At 38.4% G+C, this 19,856-nt stretch overlaps 2 protein-coding genes across 10 annotated transcripts in view; one reads left to right on the forward strand and one right to left on the reverse strand.

Annotated features, from left to right (window-relative positions):
* The window catches only part of ELP4 (elongator acetyltransferase complex subunit 4), a 229,989-nt gene extending 217,393 nt beyond the window's left edge, over positions 1 to 12,596 (reverse strand). For 2 of the 3 annotated variants that reach the window (XM_053562866.1, XM_053562863.1), the window contains exons 1-3: positions 12,345 to 12,596; positions 4,194 to 4,229; positions 818 to 939 (exon numbers count right to left, since the gene is read on the reverse strand). In XM_053562866.1, the coding sequence (XP_053418841.1) occupies positions 818 to 939; positions 4,194 to 4,229; positions 12,345 to 12,567 (381 nt within the window). In that variant the 5' untranslated portion in view covers positions 12,568 to 12,596. The remainder of the gene's footprint in view (positions 1 to 817; positions 940 to 4,193; positions 4,230 to 12,344) is intronic. The other variant, XM_053562864.1, reaches the window with a different exon arrangement.
* A 146-nt stretch (positions 12,597 to 12,742) lies between these two features.
* The window catches only part of IMMP1L (inner mitochondrial membrane peptidase subunit 1), a 103,247-nt gene continuing 96,133 nt past the window's right edge, over positions 12,743 to 19,856 (forward strand). The window contains exons 1-2 of one of the 7 annotated variants that reach the window (XM_053562873.1): positions 12,747 to 12,773; positions 18,990 to 19,197. The gene's annotated coding sequence lies outside the window, so the exon portion shown is untranslated. Of the gene's footprint in view, positions 12,833 to 18,989; positions 19,198 to 19,856 lie in introns of all 7 variants that reach the window. The other 6 variants (XM_053562871.1, XM_053562872.1, XM_053562870.1 and 3 more) reach the window with 6 other exon arrangements.

Below are 19,856 nucleotides of genomic sequence, written 5' to 3' on the forward strand. Positions count from 1 at the left end.
TGCTGTGAGCTGTGTGAGGCCACGGCACTCTACTGAGGGCCATAAAGTGAGAGTCTGTCTCTACAAAAAAAAAAGAAAAAGGGCGGCACCTGTGGCTCAGTGAGCAGGGCGCCGGCCCCATATACCGAGGGTGGCGGGTTCAAACCCAGCCCCGGTCAAACTGCAACAAAAAAAAAATAGCCAGGCGTTGTGGTGGGCGCATGTAGTCCCAGCTACTCGGGAGGCTGAGGCAGGAGAATCGCCTAAGCCCAGGAGTTGGAGGTTGCTGTGAGCTGTGTGATGCCACAGCACTCTACCGAGGGCAACAAAGTGAAACTCTGTCTCTACAAAAACAAACAAACAAACAAAAAAAAAAAACTATCCAAGAATACTAATTCAAAGCAAAACTCTATATTCAAATACATTTGATATTTTTTTGAGATAAAAGGTATGGTTCTGAAGGCGCCTGTGGCTCAGTGGGTAAGGCGCCGGCCCCATATACGGAGGGTGGCGGGTTTAAACCCGGCCCCGGCTGAACTGCAACCAAAAAATAGCTGGGTGTTGTGGCCGGCGCCTGTATTCCCAGCTACTTGGGAGGCTGAGGCAAGAGAATTAATTGCTTAAGCCCAGGAGTTGGAGGTTGTTGTGAGCTGTGTGATGCCACGGCACTCTACCAAGGGCCATAAAGTGAGACTATGTCTCTACAAAAAAAAAAAGGTATGGTTCTATTAATTCATTTCAATATAGTTTGTATACATACAAACATATCTTGTTTACATGTATGAGTAATACTGTTTCATGATGTTCAAAATGCAATATTGGATTAGCATATTCTAACCTGTAAAATGTCAGCAGGGTCTTCTTTAGCAGATGCAACCAACACAGTATGCCCATTAATGATTCCCTCTGCCAGGAAATATTTGAAGAGCAAAGGTGAATAAATATTATATTTATCCTCTTCTGTGAAAAAGAAAAAAAAAATTATCGTCAGAATCCTCTCATATAGAAGTGCATTTGCATGTTTTTACAATTCTTTTCCTTAAAACAAGTATGTGAGATGGGACCATAATTATATCTTCCTAAAGCACGGTTAGATAGGCTAAGAGACTTGTATAGTTAATAAGAAGGTACTTTTAATAAAGACTTTCCAATTCTAAAGATCATTCTTCAACTATGGCACCACTCTAATATTCACAAAATTAAGAGGATTACATGTGATTATAATATGAAAGAATTCAGAGGCCTTTTTTTCCTTTACTAAGATATAGCGCATTTTCTCACAGTACCTCTAAAATTGCCATTATAATCCACAAAGTAGTCTGTAAGCTCACACCTCATTTCTTTCATGTCACAATAATTAAGCATTCAATGTATGTAGCCTGATAATTAATACTTATAAAATTTGCACAAATAGTACTATTCCCACAATCTAGCTTTGGCTTTAAAATTCAACAGTAATTTAATATTAAAGATTTTAATGTGATAGAGTTTCTAAATTTGTACTAAATGTTTTTTCAGTAAATAGTCCTTTTACTTTTCATTACTCTCTAACCCCCACCCCCACCCCCCGTTCTTGAATTTTAATGATTAAATGTTGAATAAAGAGGTTTCTTAGGTAAATACATGTTATATTTTTGGGATTTCATTATATAATAAAAATAGCTTCAGTTTATCTTTGTACTCTTAATACTGCTGATAAACATGCCTACATTTTTGTATCAGCTTTCTTCAACAGTCTAGACAAAACACAAAAGTAAGAAACACAGGTATATTTATTGCATTCTCTAAAAAGGGAGTAGCCATTACTGATTTATTTAATAAATTATTAACTGAATTCCTATAATATATTGGGGATCATTAATATTTGTAAAAATCACACTATTGAAAACATTGCTAAGGAAGTTTGAACTTGTGCTAATGTCAGCAGGAAATCATTGTGCAAAATATCCTGCAGCTATCGTTATAAAACATGGAGAAGACATTTAAAAAATAGTTATTTGAAGGCATTGGAAAGCAATGCAAAGCAGGCAGCAATCACAGTGAAGTCTGCATTGGAATGACGGTGATCATGACATGTAAGAATTTCAAATTTGTGGGGTTTTTTGCTTAATGTTCCTATTTTCCCTTAGGAACAAATCTTATCTTTTCCAGCTATATTGACTAATATAGCTATCACACTAGAAAAAAAATGCTTACTTTAGTAACTAAGAATTTTCTTCCATTCAACTTTAGAACAAAATAGAAAGTCATGTTTAAAAACAAACTGCTTTTATCTTAAATAATTATTATTAAATCAGTTTACGAAAGGAATCATTTAAACTGAGGTCATTATAAATCAAAGATGAAAGAAATAAACCCTATCCTAAAATTTTTAATTTCTGAGGTTGATATTTTAACAAAATAGAAAATTAAAATCTTAAAATATTCAATCACCATCCCACCATCCTCACAGAATCATTGCTAAAATTTTGTTCTATTTCCTTTTTAGGTGTATGTTTATTGTTGTTGTCTTTTTTTTTTTTTATTTTAAGAGACAAGAGTCTTGTCAGGCAGGAGTGCAGGGGTAGGATCACAGCTCACTGCAGCCTCAAACTCAAGGGCTCAAGTGATCCTCCTGCCTCAGCTTCCTAGTAGGTAGGCCTACAGGTGCATGCCACCACACCCAGCTAACTTTTTTTGTTTTTTTTTTTTTACAGAGATCAAGTCCTATGGCTTCAACTTCCTAAAATCTTCAGAATCAATCTATTTCTTTCTTTCTTTACTGCCAATAACTTAGTTCAATTAACCCTTACTTCTCACCATCAGCCTCCCAATTGTTTCCTCTATTTTCAGTCTTCTTCCTCTCCAGTCTATTTCCCACAGTGCTCAAGTTTTTTTCTAAAGAGCAAATCTATTCTTATCACTCCCATTTTAAAACTCCAAATGGCTTGGGCGGCACCTGTGGCTCAGTGGGTAGGGCGCCAGACCCATAAACGAAGTGTGGCGGATTCAAACCCAAACCCAGCCCCAGCCAAACAGCAACAAAAAATAGCCAGGCATTGTGGCGGGTGCCTGTACTCCGAGCTACTTAGGAGGCTGAGGGAAGAGAATCGCCTAAGCCCAGGAGGTTGGAGGTTGCTGTGAACTCTGTGACGCCACGGCACTCTACCAAGGGTGATAAAGTGAGACTCTGTACAAAAAAGCAAAAAAAAAAAACAAAGCTTTAAATGGCTTTACAGCGTTCTCTAAAGAAAAGTACCGTGAAAGTAAGGCACAGAAGCCTCTCTAGATCTGTGTGGCCTTCTTTTTAGACACTTCCTTTCCACATGCTATATGATCCAGGCACAGCAATTTACTACTGGCACCTGCCACACTGCTTCTTGCCTCAGGACCTTTGCATTAATCCATTTACTACTTTGGCTGATAAATTCACTCAAATCCTTCTAGCTAGTCCCAACTTTGAGGAGCTTTCCTCGAGGTTGGGTGAGATGATCAGAGTGCTCTGGAGGACCCTCAGAACCTTCATAGTAACATTTAATAAATATTAAATAAACATTTGATTTCAGCATCTTTGTGGGAAATTTTCCCACAAAGCTAAAAGAATCTTGTGGTCAAAAAGGCATCTTACTATATCCCTAGTAATTGGCATATAGTATACACATACTAAATATTGATATAATTTAGGGAAAAAGAACAAATAATCGTCTTTTATGTCAGCCACACCTACTGTAGTTTCGATGAAAACACACCTTCTTATACACACACATTCTATAATAGTTAATCATTTCTATGTTCTCAAAGAGTCTTATGAAGCAGAAAAAGCCAATAGGAAGAAGATCACCTACTTAGGGATTAGGAAAAATACTAAGCTCATCAAGCTGAAAATTATCAATTCTGTGAAACCAATTTTGAGATTGAACAACAAACATTTAATTAATCTATTTAGTGACTTCCCATAACACTGGGCCAGTAAAAATTCAGAATGGAAAATCCATAAAATCATTATACACAATAGAAAACTGTGACCTGGGGCAGAGCCTGTGGCTCAAAGGAGTAGGGCACCAGCCTCACATGCTGGAGGTGGTGAGTTCAAACTCCGCCCCAGCCAAAAGCTGAAAAAACAAAAACAAAAACAAAAAACCCCCAGAAACCCCAAACCAAATTAAAAAACAAAAACAAAAACAAACAAAAGAAAACTGTGACCTGGAAGTGCAAAGCATGAATGCCATACTGACCGATTAGAAGAACTGTTCCAACAGCTAAACCTCCACCTGGAAATGAAACAAAACCAAGAAGAAAATTAATCTACCATTCATGTTATCTTTAGCATAAAAATTAGGCTTTAACAAGGACAGGCACTTCAATAACTTTAAAATTGCAGTTGCATACAACATTTTAATTACCTTTGCAATACTATGTTCAAGGTGCTATTATGAAATAATAACATATTATATGTAATTACATACTACACCTTACAATTACTTTTATAATATACTGTACTATCCTTCTTTCTTCTGTGATAGAACCATGTAGCACTCAACATAAGAGTGGTTAAGTAACCCAATGTTATATTTAGCACTTGTTAATAAATTAACTCAATAGCCAATACCTAAATGTGCACAGTAACTTTACTACAGAAGTACAACATAGAAAAGAAAGGTTATGATGATGGAAATTCCATTTAATATTTCTCCTTGAATTTAATAGGCCTTTAAAAAAAGAACTGATATTAAAGCTAATTCTTCTTTTATTACGCATATTATATAAAAAGTCTGGAGATACTGTAAATATACTCAAATTTAAAATTAACATTTTTGCAATTTCAAATAAGGAATGGTATAACCACAAAATATATTTCCAATATAACTAGAATATGTTCCTTTAAAAATCTGAATTAAGATACTATGACCATGAAATATATATCTCAACTAGTGAACCATTAAAAATCAATTTATAATCAAGTTTTACAAAACTAGAATTACATTAAAAAGACATTTGACGAGAGATACTTTATTCTTCACCTGCTTTGTAAAAGTGCTACTATTTGTGATTAATGTGTCAAACACTAAAAAATTGAGTTAAAAATTAAAATATGAAAATCAAAGAATGAATAGATGTATTTAAAGTATAATTAGGCCAGGCAGGGTAGCTCAGGCCTGTAAGCTCAGGCCAGGAACCTTCCCATTATGGGAGGCCTAGTAGAGAGGATTGCTTGAGGTCAGGAGCTCTACATCAGCCTGAGCAAGAGCAAGATCCCAACTCTACTAAAAACAGAAAAAATTAGCCAGGTGTGGTGATGAACGTATGCAGTACAAGCTATGGGGGAAGGTAAGCAGAATGATAACTTGAGCCCAAGAGTTTGAGATTGCAGTGAACTATGATGATGCCACTGTACTCTAGCCAGAGTGACAGAGCAAGTCTCTGCCTGAACAAAAAAAGAAAAAAAAGAAAATTAAAAAAGAAACTACTCAAAATTGTTGACTAACTGAAGACAATGTTAATAGTTTTCTCTTTTATTTTGGTATACAAAGCTGTGAAAGAAACATTTAGAACACCAATAAAGAACTTTCCCCCAGTTTTATAGTGGCAGATGTTATGTAGTAAAACTTGATATGAAAAGTTCCTTTGATAGTGTTTATTTTTTGTCATTCAAATAGGCATAAATGTTATGTTTCAAACAATATGAAATCTAATAACATACATGTGCCCAGAATAAAATGTTTATGCTGTCAGATTTATGGTAAGACTTACAATCAGTGTTATGAATATTTAGAACATTTTGAACTGCTAGAGAAGGAATTAATAAAAAGCCAGTATATTTAAATATGTGTAAGTTTATATGTTTGTAGGGCTGAATGCATATTTTAATTTCACATTTACACAAGTTCCTTCATTATAACATCTAAAGCTATACCAAACTAAACAAGAAAACCTTAATTATTGTTCAGATGTAAAGATTAACATAAACTGAAATGTGCGTCATGAAAACAATCAAAAAGTATCAGAACAAAAGAGTTTGCTTTGGAAAAATATTAGACTAAATGTTTAATTTCATAGTTTGTGCCACATACAAACTACTAACTTTTTAATCCATTTGGAACATTTTATATCATACTTTACAATTCCCTACTTTTCCTTACATGCAAAAATAAACATTTAATTACCTAATACTCATTCTGTGTATGTATGAGATGAAATAATAAGCATATAGCAGACACTGCAGTACAGATGCTAGAACATGTGCCATAAAAAGGTGAGTTGTCTTTCTTAGAATAACCTATTTCCTGTAGAAAGGATTTAGATTTTTTATCTAGTTTCCCCTGGGTTATGTTTACATCTCCTCAATTTAGGAACTTATAGAAGGCTTCCACTGAAGTAATGAAATAAATATTTTTTAACATTCACAGTGGGACAATGAGAACTGATCAAAAAATAGTTTCCCAATTAAATAAAGTGATACCTAGCATAGCTGCCCGGCCCAGAGAGGTACTCAGTAAGAGCTACCCTTACCATTCCAGCAATTATTTTCTGATTACAACAAACTTCTAAAAGGTTATTGTTATTTGATAATGGTGATCACTGTAACAGTAATAATTAGTAAGAATACTTCCTTTTGTGCTGCAGTCCCCAACCCTGCCCACCAGTGTTAGCATGAGGCCTGTTAGCATCACTACCTGAGCTCTGCTTCTCATCTCATTCTCCCCTACCCCCTTGGAAAAACTGTTCTTCATGAAGTCAGTCCCTGGTGCCAAAAAGGTTGGGAATCGCCACCTTGATGAACTAATTAAGCATTATACAAATCAGACTAAGCTAAGAAGGTTGTTTTTTGTAAGAACGATCCAAACAACCCTCTGCTCCTGATAATTCATAAAACATCATTTAAATTTATAAAATCTAGGTGGGGGCAGTGGTGTGTATCTGTAGTCCAGCTACCAGTGAGGTCGAGGCAGGAGGATCAGTTGAGCCCAGGAGTTCAAGTGTGAATTTTTAAATATTGCACATTATAATTTTAATGTTTGGGATATTTGAACATTACTTAAGACAACATAAAATGGGGATGTATAAAATGACTTTTATCAGCCAAAGATTTTTCTTACAAAAAGTTCTTTTTTCCCTAATGAGCTTTATTATGTAAATGCACTAGAATCAAAATTAGATTTAAAAAGTTTCGTTATTTTGAGGCTGGTCTTAGGGAATAAGATGTAACCCCACCTTACTAACTCATTAATTTACTTAGTTGACTAACCTTGTCAACTAATTTAAAGCTTTTAAAGTCAAGCTTTTATTCTATGTATATTAAGTGAAATGATTTGACCTACACATATATACACAAACAAAAAGCAGCAAAGTTGGCTGGGCATAGTGGCTCACACCTGTCATCTTAGCACTCTGGGAGGCCAAGCTGGGTGGACTGCTTGAATGCAGAAGTTATAGACCAGCTTGAGCAAGAGGGAGGCCCTGGCCAGGCTTGGTGGCTCACGCCTGTAATCCTTCCTCTGGAAGGCCAAGGTGAGTGGATTGCCTGATCTCACAGGTTAGAAATCAGCCTGAGTAAGAGCGAGACCCCTGTCTCTAAAAATAGCCAGGCATAGTGGCAGCGCCTGTAGTCCCAGCTACTTGGGAGGCTGAGGCAAGAGAATGGTTTAAGGCCAAGAGTTTGAGGTTGCTGTGAGCTATGACACCACAGCACTCTACTGAAGGCAACAAAGTAAAACCATGTCTCAAAAAAAAAAAAAAAAAAAAGAGTGAGACCCCGTCTCTACCAAAAACAGAAAAACTAGCTGGATGTTGTGGTGGGCACCTTGCTTGCTAGTTGGGAGACTGAAGCAAGAGGATTTCTTAAGCCCAAGAATTTGAGGTTATTGTGAGCTATGATCCCATGGCACTTTACCCAAGGAGAGTTGAGACTGTCTCAAAACAAACAAAAAGCAGTGAAGTTCCTTTTTTCTTCCAAACTTGATTTTAGTGAGATAAGACTTCACAACATTTCTACAAAATACCTTTTTTGAGACAGGGTCTCACTCCGTCACATGGGCTAGAGTGCACAGGCACCCATAGCTTACTAAAACCGCCCCAAACTCCTGGGCTCCAACAATCCTCCTGCCTTAGCCTCCCAAGCATGTGGCAGGGATTAAGAGGGATGTGTGTCTCTCTTGCTTAGGCTCTTCTGGAACTCCAGGCCTCAAGCAATTCTTGTGCCTTGGCCTCACAAAGTACTAGGAATACAGACATGAGCCATGATGCCCAGTGAAATATCTTTATATAAAGTATTTTGATACACTTTGCTAAAGCTGATTTGATACACAACATAGAAGGCTTACATCAAACTAGTTAACATAACCATTTGTTGTGGTAAGATATTCTAGCTTCATTTTAAACTTATATTCAAGTATGTTTATACCCATGCCCCATCAAAAAATGAAAGCTAAAACCAACCAATCAGGACATGCTGCCCTAATGTAGTCTTTGAAACTAGCTTTTAATACATTTTTAATTCAGCAACCTGTTAGTAATTTTATCTGTTTTCAAAAGAAACACAGACTTCAAACCAACATTTCCCAAGTAAAATAGAAATATCTTTTCCCAGTAAGGAAGCAATCATCTTACTTCTGTGATAAAAACAAACAAGGAGTAAAATAGCGCTGTTTATCCCCTCTGCCCCCTTTTCATCCCAACTTAGAAAAGTCAACACAGGGCAGCGCCTGTGGCTCAGTGGGTAAGGCGCCGGCCCCATATACTGAGGGTGGCGGGTTCAAGCCCGGCCCCGGCCAAACTGCAACCAAAAAATAGCCGGGCGTTGTGGCGGGCGCCTGTAGTCCCAGCTGCTCGGGAGGCTGAGGCAAGAGAATCGCTTAAGCCCAGGAGTTGGAGGTTGCTGTGAGCTGTGAGGCCACGGCACTCTACCGAGGGCCATAAAGTGAGACTCTGTCTCTACAAAAAAAAAAAAAAAGAAAAGTCAACACATTTTCTAAGTCACTAAGCAAATAAACCCTTGTTACCTTGAGGCTTCTCTGAAAAGTATGTCTATATCTAGCTTACAAAAAATACAAATGGAGTATTTCACATACACATAAGAGTATGAGTCTGAATGGCTACAGATACTTTGCAAGTCTGTTTTTTTTTTTATTTTTATTTTTTTTTTGTAGAGACAGAGTTTCACTTTATGGCCCTCAGTAGAGTGCCATGGTATCACACAGCTCACAACAACCTCTAACTCCTGGGCTTAAGCGATTCTCTTGCCTCAGCCTCCCAAGTAGCTGGGACTACAGGCGCCCACCACAACGCTCAGCTATTTTTTGGTTGCAGTTCAGCCGGGGCTGGGTTTGAACCTGCCACCCTTGGTATATGGGGCCAGCGCCTTACCGACTGAGCCACAGGTGCCGTCCGCAAGTCTGTTATTTTAAAATACTAATTTCATCAAGATTTTATGTCTTTTAAAAAATAAGACATTTTGTCTTAAAACCACAAAAAAATTTAATACTAAAAATATAAAATTTAAGCTCTTGTGATTAAATGCCAAGACCTTTTTGTTGCCTGGGCTGGAGTGCAGTGATAAAATCATAGCTCACTGTAACCTTGAACTCCCAGGTGTTGGCCTCTCAAAGAGCTGGGAATACAGTCACTGTGTCTGGCCTAAGATCGGTGATTATCTTATGATTTTTTTGCAGTTTTTGGCTGGGGCTGGGTTTGAACCTACCACCTCTGGCATATGGGGCCGGCGCCCTACTCCGTTGAGCCACAGGCACTGCCCATTATCTTATGATTTTTATGCTGTAATGTTGTTTCCATCCCATGTTGGTAGTAGTTAAATCAGTACTATTTTCAAAGGTGAAAATTCAATCCTCACATACTCCCCTATAAACCCTTTAAATTAAACTACGAATTTTAGGAAATGAGGTCAAATTAATTTACTAGAGTATGAAGGCCCAAACTGATAATTTATTTCTCAAAAAGGGCATCTTTCTTTTTCAAAGTTAGAGAAAGTAAAAGGGAAAAGAAAGAAGTCAGGAAAGATAATAGCATTTAATACTGTTCTTTCCAGAGCTCTGTACAGAAGTATAATTTAGTTAAAATTATAGAAAGTTATTTTGGGGAAAATGCAATATAAAAAACAAATTCATTTCCTTGGTTCACAGCAATATCTTTTAACTACTTAATGCCATACCTCAAATTATGCTGAAACATTTAAATGTAGCTAACTTGGGAAATGTGTATCAAACTCTAACAATAAAAATTAGGTTGTCATAATAAAAATAATATGATTAGATCGTGTTTGAAATATGCAGAGATTGGGAATTTTCAAATTTATAAAATACTTTAGAATAAGCAATGGAAATAACAGCATATCACCAGTAATTAACATTCAATTAGCCTGTATGATGCCTTTCAAATATACTTTGCGTCTATGCTTAAAATTACAATTATATCACAGTGGCAGTAGTAAAATGACAAATAGAGTATATTTCAAATTATTTAGCAACTGATACCATTTTAATCATCTTAATAAACACCAATTTTTAGCATACACGTGTTATAATCTAATATAGTACTAAAGCCCCCATCCCCAAGCATAGATGGAAAATTTAAAAATTATGTTTACGTTTATATCTCTGTAAAAACACACGTAGAAGATGTTTTCATAGACTATGGTCAAATCTTAGGTTAATAATCTTAGGTTCAATAAAGGGTCAAAGACCCAAGGAAAGAGTTCTCAAAAATTTGAGACAGCTGTAGCCTGGTGCAAAGAGCACTAAATTTGGAGTGTAAAGATCAACCCTCAAGATCATTAGTTTTGTGATATTGTTCACGTCACTTAAATTTCTGAGCCCAATATTTTTAGAGTTCAAAGGTAACTTTGTCATGTTTCATAATCTTTTGCCTACTTTTTTTACACATTACTTTTCTTTTAATCATGTATTTATTGAGAAACTGCTAAGTGCCAGAACTGTGGTAGGCAATTTTGAGGAACTGAAGACATAATGTCAGGAATGTAACCTTTTTATTTGGAGAGTTTTAATATCAAGTGAACAAAGTTATATATTCCCACTGAATTAAAAGTATAGATGTAAATGAATGAAGAATAGCTTCCCTGTTTTAAGTTCGAATGTAGTTGGGACCAAGTGAGCCTCACAAGGGAAAAAACGGTGAAATAAACCTTTGATTCCAACTAAATATTTTGAGTCATTTCTGTTTAAACTACCAGGCAACGCAAGAGGACAAGTGAGTTGAAACCATTAAGATACTTAACCACATAGACATAGCCAGGATCCAGTTAGGAAATAACAGAATTAAGAAGCAGTACTCTTTCTGATAGGTTTGCTTTGTTAGTGTCTTCTGCACTAAACCTATTTAAAATGTCTACTCCGAGTGAAAAATAAAAGAGACAAAATGCCTATACAAGAACACGAAATGGCAATTGTAATATTTGATGAAAGTGTACAAGACTTAACACACATTACAGCCTATGAAAAAACTTACAAAGTGCAAATATGCACTGTTTTAATAAAGCAGCAGATAGAAATTAATCCACACTTTACCAACACAGTATGTTTGTCCTACCAATTTAATCTGTTCCATCCTTTTAATAGTTGTAAAACAAGCATATTTTCAGCAGACTTCTCATAAAAAGTTCCAGAGATTTCAAAGGAAAGCCTAGATCTAAAGTGTGGTTGAAATTTAAAGATATCAATAGGAATGTAGCGGGAATGAACCCTCTGAAGCAAAATGCCTACATTAAAAAAATAACAAAAATACAGTATATACACAAAGATTTAATGCAAATACGGGTATGATTACCTCAATATCAACCACAGGCTCTAACTAAACTTTTAACATAAACCTTTAACATCCCCTCTCTTGAAGCCAATAACATGGTTTCAGATTTAGAACGAGGAGATAAGCAGTCTGAAGGTGAAAGAAGGGAAATCGTCTTTTTTTTTTTTTGCATTTTGTAACGAAGACTATCTCCCTTCCACATTGTACGTTACTGCAAATGTACTTGAGGTGAACTACTTGGGATTGGCAGAAAAGTGTATTCAGAGACCAGGAGATTATCCTGAGAGGAAGTCAAACCGTCTCCATTCATTAATGTTTCCTCTTGACTAGGAAGTATTTTAGGGTGAAGAACATGCAGGGACCCCGCTAGAAAGGGGCTGGCGGGTACCGGGAACGATTATAGAAAGTGGGGGTCAATAAAGCACGTTTAGTTAAAAGCGCTTATAAGTCTCTACACAACCCTTCCTCCCCTCCATCTCCATCAGACCAGGCTATTCTCTCCACGTCCGAAGACGTAGGGGGTCAGAGATGTGGGGTTCAAGTGGCTCCCCCGGCAGGTCCCATCCCTAAGTTTTCCCACGGTTGAGCCCAGGTTTCCGTTCTGAACCGACCTAAGAGCTGGTCCAGGGCTGGAAGCCCAGTTGATACTAGCAGCTGTCCATTCCGCACCGACGGTCGCGTGCCCGCAATGGACACGAGTCGAGGGCCGCCACCGTCGGCCCCGCCGGCTCTAGGACCTCTCCACTGGAAACTGGTGACGTTACTCCTGCTGGCTGCAGCCGCCAAAGTCCCGGTACTCCCAGGGCTAGCGCCGCAGGTTGCTTCTGCCGCCATCTTGGAGATTCCCGTGTTGACCCAATAGGCACTCTGGGAACTCTTAACAGGCGGCCTAGGGCCAGCCCCAAACTCCCGCCTCTTTACCCCTACCGCTGCTCCTGTAACCAATAGGACTGCGTCTTTCCTCCGGAGTCAACCAATCGCATGGCATAATGCTGAAACGTGAGCTTCACGTAAGGACGGCCAACTTGAGCCGGGCTCAGGTGAGAAAGGGCCGTCTGCGCTCTGGGTGAGGGTTTTCTGGGGTTCTGTGGGGACGGAGGTGGGTACAGCCCTTTAACATTCTTCTTGTTTTGAGTGCCTTCCCGTATGTCGAATTAAAGATAAGGGTGGTGAAGCGATAAGCCCTCAGGACTTAACCCTTGCTAGTGGGAGCTCGCACCCGTCTCTGCTGCATAGTAAAGAGAGGAGACACTTTTCCCTGCCCTTTTTCATATCTTTGTAACAGAAAATTCACTCCGCCTTCTCCATGAAGTTCTTTTCCGAATTGGTACGTTAATGAGTTACTTGCTGAGCGTCTGGGCTTAGTTCGTTAGTGCCTAGTGGCAAATGGGTTGGATTTAGGACTTAGAGTGAACAGACTTTAATCTCTGAGGCGATTTGGTTTTTCTCTGACAAACTTCTGTGACAAGTCGCGGTGAGAAACTTGCGTTAATTTTAATTAGAGCTTCTGAAAGTCTTGGATCATTTTTCCCTAAGCAGTGTGAATGACAGGTGTTACTTTGACAACCTTGTTCACACATTTAATTGTCGTTTGCTGTTAAAGCAGCTGCAAATAACAAAATAGTTTAGTTTACTTACCCCCCAAAAGGGGTAAGAATAATTAGATATGTATATACTCTTTAGGACTTGTGAATCTAGAGTTTTCTTATTAGAATATGAGTGCCAAGAAGGACATGTAATTTAGAGCTGCATATTTTGACTTAAAATTTTTCTCAAACCTGAAAGGGGGGAGGGAATGCATGGTATGTGATTTTTGAAGGCATTCATGATTGACAAATGTCTAAGCTGAGACAGAACTCCCAAATCATTACAGCACTATGAAGTTATTGACTTTGGCAGTGATCTACAATATCTTAGAAAATGCGTGCAAACCTCATGGAAATTCTTTTTTTATTAAATCATAGCTGTGTACATTGATATAATCATGGGGCATCATTCACTAGCTTCACAGACCCTTTACCAAGTTTCACATATACCCTTGTAAGATGCACTGCTGGTGTAATCCCACCAATCCCCTTCCCTCCCTCAACCCCCTCCCCTCTCCCTCCCCTCCCTTTCCCCCTTCCCCCTATTCTTAGGTTGTAACTGGGTTATAGCTTTCATGTGAAAACCCTAAATTAGTTTCATAGTAGGGCTCAGTACGTTGGGTACTTTTTCTTCCGTTCTTGAGATACTTTACTAAGAATATGTTCCAGCTCCATCCATGTAAACATGAAAGAGGTAAAGTCTCCATCTTTCTTTAAGGCTGCATAATATTCCATGGTGTACATATACCACAATTTATTAATCCATTCGTGGATCGATGGGCACTTGTGCTTCTTCCATGACTTAGCAATTACGAATTGGGCTGCAATAAACATTCTGGTACAAATATCTTTGTTATGATGTGATTTTTGGTCTTCTGGGTATATGCCCAGTAGAGGGATTACAGGATTGAATGGTAGATCTATTTTTAGATCTCTAAGTGTTTTCCATATCTCTTTCCAAAAGGAATGTATTAATTTGCATTCCCACCAGCAGTGCAAAAGTGTTCCCTTTTCTCCACATCCGTGACAGCATCTCTGGTCTTGGGATTTTGTGATATAGGCTAGTCTCACTGGAGTTAGAATGTATCTCAAAGTAGTTTTGATTTGCGTTTCTCTGATGATTAAAGATGGTGAGCATTTTTTCATATGTCTGAAGGCTGCGCACCTGTCTTCTTCAGAGAAGTTTCTCTTCAAATCCCTTGCCCAGCCTGTGATGGGATCCCTTGTTCTATTCTTGCTAATGCGTTTCAGTTCTCTGTGGATTCTGGTTATTAAACCTTTGCCGGAGACATAACTTGCAAATATCTTCTCCCATTCTGAGGGCTGTTTGCTTGCTTTACTTGCTGTGTTCTTGGCTGTGCAGAAGCTTTTTAGTTTGATCAAGTCCCAGTAGTGTACTTTTGAAGCTGCTTCAATTGCCCGGGGAGTCCTCCTCATAAAACACTCGCCCAGACCGATTTCTTCAAGGGTTTTCCCTGCACTCTCCTCTAGTATCTTTATAGTTTCATGTCTTAAGTTTAAAGCTTTGATCCAGTTAGGGTCTATCTTAGTTAATGGTGAAAGGTGTGGGTCCAGTTTCAGTCTTTACAGGTTGCCAGCCAGTTCAACCAGCACCATTTGTTAAATAGGGAATCTTTTCCCCACTGAATGTTTTTAATTGGCTTGTCAAAGATTAAATAACGGTAAGTAGCTGGATTAATCTCTTGGTTCCCTATTCTGTTCCAGACATCTACTTCTCTGTTTTTGTGCCAATACCATGCTGTTTTGATCACTATCGATTTGTAGTATAGTCTGAGGTCTGGTAGCATAATTCCTCCTGCTTTGTTTTTATTTCTGAGTAATGTCTTGGCTATTCGAGGTTTTTTTCTGCTTCCATATAAAACAAAGTATTGTTTTTTCAAGATCTTTAAAGTATGACAGTGGAGCTTTAATAGGGATTGCATTGAAATTATATATTGCTTTGGGTAGTATGGACTTTTTTTTTTTTATTGTTGGGGATTCATTGAGGGTATAATAAGCCAGGTTACACTGATTGCAATTAGTATGGACATTTTAACAATGTTGATTCTTCCTGGCCATGAGCATGGTATGTTTTTGCATTTGTTAGTATTTTCAGCTATTTCTTTTCTTAGAGTTTCATAGTTCTCTTTATAGAGATCTTTCACGTCCTTTGTTAGATAAACTCCCAAATATTTCATCTTCTTTGGCACTACTGTGAATGGGAATAGAGTCCTTAACTGTTTTTTCAACTTGACTATTGTTGGTATATATAAAGGCTACCGATTTATGAATGTTGATTTTGTAACCTGAGACGCTGCTGTATTCCTTGATCACTTCTAAGAGTTTTGTAGTAGAATGCCTAGTGTTTTCCAGGTATACTATCATATCATCTGTCTCTTCTGACCCTATATGGATACCCTTGATCACCTTTTCTTCCCTAATTGCAGTGGCTAAAACTTCCATTACAATGTTAAAAAGCAGTGGAGGCAATGGGCAGCCTTGTCTCGTTCCTGATCTGAGTGGAAATGATTCCAATTTAACTCCATTCAATAGGATATTGGTTGTGGGTTTGCCATAGATGGCCTCTATCAGTTTAAGAAATGTCCCTTCTATACCGATTTTCTTAAGTGTTCTGATCATGAAGGGATGCTGGATGTTATCAAAAGCTTTTTCTGCATCGATTGAGAGAATCATATGGTCTTTGTTTTTTAATTTGTTTATGTGCTGGATTACATTTATAGATTTACGTATATTGAACCAGCCTTGAGACCCTGGGATAAAACCGACTTGGTCATGATGTATAATTTGTTTGATGTATTGCTGGAGTCTGTTTGTTAGGATCTTGTTGAATATTTTTGCATCTATATTCATTAATGATATCAGTCTATAATTTTCTTTTCTTGTTGGGTCTTTTCCTGGGTTGGAGATCAGGGTGCTGTTTGCTTCATAGAACGTGTTAGGTAGTCTTCCATCTTTTTCTACCTTTTGTAACAGGTTGAGTAATATAGGTACTAATTCCTCTTTAGAGTTTGGTAGAATTCTGACGTGAAACCATCTAGTCCCGGGCTTTTCTTTTTAGGGAGGTTTTGTATGGTTAATGCTATTTCCGAACTTGATATGGGTCTGTTCAACATTTCCACTTGATTCTGGCTAAGTCTTGGAAGGTGATGTGCTTCCAAGTATCGGTCAATTTCCTTCAGATTTTCATATTTCTAAGAATACAGTTCCTTGTAATATTCATTAAGGATTTTTTAGATTTCTAAGGAGTCTGTTGTTAGTTCGTCTTTGTCGTTTCTGATTGATGAGATTAGAGATTTTACTCTTTTTTTCCTGATTAGGTTGGCCAAAGGTTTATCTATTTTATTGACCTTTTTGAAAAACTAGCTTTTTAATTTATTGATCTGTTGTATTATTCTTTTGTTTTCAATTTCATTTAATTCTGCTCTAATTTTGTTTTTTTCTTTTGTTCTACTGGGTTTCGGGTTGGAATGTTCTTCCTTTTCCAGTTGCTTGAGATGTCCCATTAAGTTGTTAACTTCCTCTCTTTCTGTTCTCTTGAGGAAGGCTTGCAGTGTTATAAATTTCCTTCTTACAACTGCCTTTGCAGTGTCCCAGAGGTTCTGATAGTTCGTGTCTTCATTGTTGTTTTGTTACAAAAAATTGGCGATTTCTTTCTTAATCTCATCTCTGACCCAGCTATCATTCAGCATAAGGTTATTTAACTTCCATGTTTTTGTATGAGTATGCAGATTCCTGTTGTTACTTAGCTCAAGTTTTATTCCATGATGGTCCGAGAAGATGCATGGAATAATTTCTATTCCTTTAAATTTACTGAGGTTAGACTTGTGACCTAAGACGTGATCGATTTTGGAGTAAGTTCCATGGACTGATGAGAAGTATGTGTATTCAGTTTTGTTGGGATGAAATGTTCTGTAGATGTCTGCTAAATCCAAATGTTGTATGGTTAGGTTTAAATCTAAGATTTCTTTGCTCAGCTTCTTGTTGGAGGATCCATCCAACACTCTGAAAGGAGTGTTGAAATCTCCGATGATTATGGAGCTGGAGGAAATCAAGTTGCTCATGTCTGTTAGAGTTTCTCTTATAAATTGAGGTGCATTCTGGTTGGGTGCATAGATATTAATAATTGAGATCTCATCATAGTGAGTATTACCCTTAACAAATATGAAGTGACCATTCTTGTCCTTCCTTACTTTTGTTGGTTTAAAGCCTATTGTATCTGCAAATAAAATTGCAACACCTGCTTTTTTCTGGTTATCATTTGCCTGAAATATGGATGACCATCCTTTCAACCTGAGTCTGTATTTGTCTTTAAGTCAAGATGTGACTCTTGTATGCAACAAATATCTGGCCTGAGTTTTTGTATCCAGTCAGCTAACCTGTGCCTCTTTAGAGGACAGTTTAAGCCGTTCACATTAATGGAGAATATTGATAAGTCTGGTGAAGTTTTGGGTATCGAGTTTTTCAAAAGTCCAGTGGGCATTTTTAATCCTTTCGCCAGTGTGGAAATTGGAGTTTGATCCGAAGTTTCTGAGTGAGTTTACTTTTGTGGTATAGCATTGGGTTGGTCATTATGGAGGATAGGTCTGAGAATATCCTGAAGAGCTGGTTTGGTTATGGCAAATTTCTTCAACATATGAATGTCATGAAAGTATTTAATTTCTCCATCATAAATGAAACTCAGTTTAGCTGGATACAAGATCCGGGGTTGAAAGTTATTTTGCTTTAGGAGATTAAAAGTAGGTGACCACCCTCTTCTGGCTTGAAAAGTTTCAGCAGAGAGATCTGCAGTCATTCTAATATTCTTCCCTTTGAAGGGAATGGTTTTCTTTCTCCTGGCAGCTTTGAGGATTTTCTCCTTCATATTAACTTTAGTGAAGTTAATTGTGATATTCCTGGGGAATGTCTTATTGGGGTTGAGTCGTGCTGGGGTTCTGAAGCTGTCCGCTATCTGAATTTCAGAATCTCTAGGCGTATCTGGAAAATTCTCTTTCATAATTTCATGCAGAAGGGCCTCTGTGCCCAGCGATGCCACTTCATCTGTTTCTGGAACTCCTATGATTCGGATATTTGCCTTCTTCGAATTATCCCAGAGCTCTAGGAGAGAATGATCCATTTTTGCTCTCCATTTCTCTGCCTCTTTGATAGTTTGGGAGCATTCAAAGGCTTTATCTTCATTGTCAGAAATCCTTTCTTCTACTTGCTCCATTCTGTTGCTGAGGGATTCTACTGTATTTTTCATATCTTTGAGGGCTGCAAATTCTTGCTTCAGTGTGTCTAAATCTTTGGTGGTTCTGTCTTTAAAGTCGTGAAATTCTTGAGACAACTTTTGAATTTCTCCTCGAATTCCTAATTCCACTTTGTTAATCTTTTCTGCAATCCAAATTCTGAATTCGATTTCTGACATCTCTGCCAGTTATTTATGAATGGGATCTTCAATTACATCTGCCATATCTTTCCTTGGGGGGGGGGGTTTGATCTATTCTGGTTATTCATGTTACCAGAGTTTTTCCGCTGATTCCGCCCCATGGTTGTTTTACACCCTCTGATTTTTTCCCCTGGGGCTTTGTCGAGGGCTTGTACAGTGTTGTGGCTGAGAAACTGGGGCCCTGTCTGGTGTGGTGGGGCTAAGTGGGTCTGTCTTATTTTCAGGTGGTTGCTGTTCCACCCTAACGAAACAGATACTCTGAATTGAAGTCTCAGCTGTGGAGAAATATCAGCAATTAAGTCACCCCACCCCCCACTGGCAAACAATTGGAAAAGAAAAATCAAGCCTTCCTACCACCACCTGATTTGTCCTCAGGCGATTGGTTCAGTTCAAAAAGTCCAACTCAATTGTGTCAGTCTGCACCTGTCTCAGGTGAGAGAGTTTAAGAGGTCTCTGGGAACTGGATCACAGGGGTCTGGTGACTACTCTGGTGTGGCTTGCTCCAGTGCTGCGTGGAGTCAGGAGGGGCCACCCAGCCAATAGATCAGTCTGGGAAGGTTGCTGCCTCCTTCCCCACCTTGCACCACTGTCACACCCAGTCACTGATAGCCCTGCAGTTGGCTGACCCAGTTGCCTGTCGTGAATCGGTACTCCAGGAGTTTGCACCTGCCTGAATCACAAGGAAGTCTGCCAGGCCACTGTGCTCTCTCTCTAGCAGGAGGAGGTGAGGCCTGACAACCTCGAGCCCTTGATGAAGGTTGGGGGGTTTTCACTCAGGTCCAGTCTCACCCCTGATTAATGTTACTGACAGAACAGAACAGAACAAGTCTGCAGTTCCCCTGCAGAAGAGAAGCTGAATTGAGTTCCAAATCAGCTTGTCTTTGCTCTTGTATTGTCTGTAGGCTGATGGTCCCTTGAGGGCCAGGTGCGTCTTAGGTTTAGTAATGCGGACCTCTGGGTCAGCCCCGCCCTGGGAGTTTCCCTGGTTTGCAAGTTAGAGTAGCCTCAGGCAAATCCTATACTTAGAGTCTCTGGTTGCCCAGGGAGATAGGGGGTGTGGCTTCAGAATATTCCGTGATGAGCCGTATTTC

Source organism: Nycticebus coucang, chromosome 14 (genome assembly GCF_027406575.1).
Source record: "Nycticebus coucang isolate mNycCou1 chromosome 14, mNycCou1.pri, whole genome shotgun sequence".
Lineage (NCBI taxonomy): Eukaryota > Metazoa > Chordata > Mammalia > Primates > Lorisidae > Nycticebus > Nycticebus coucang.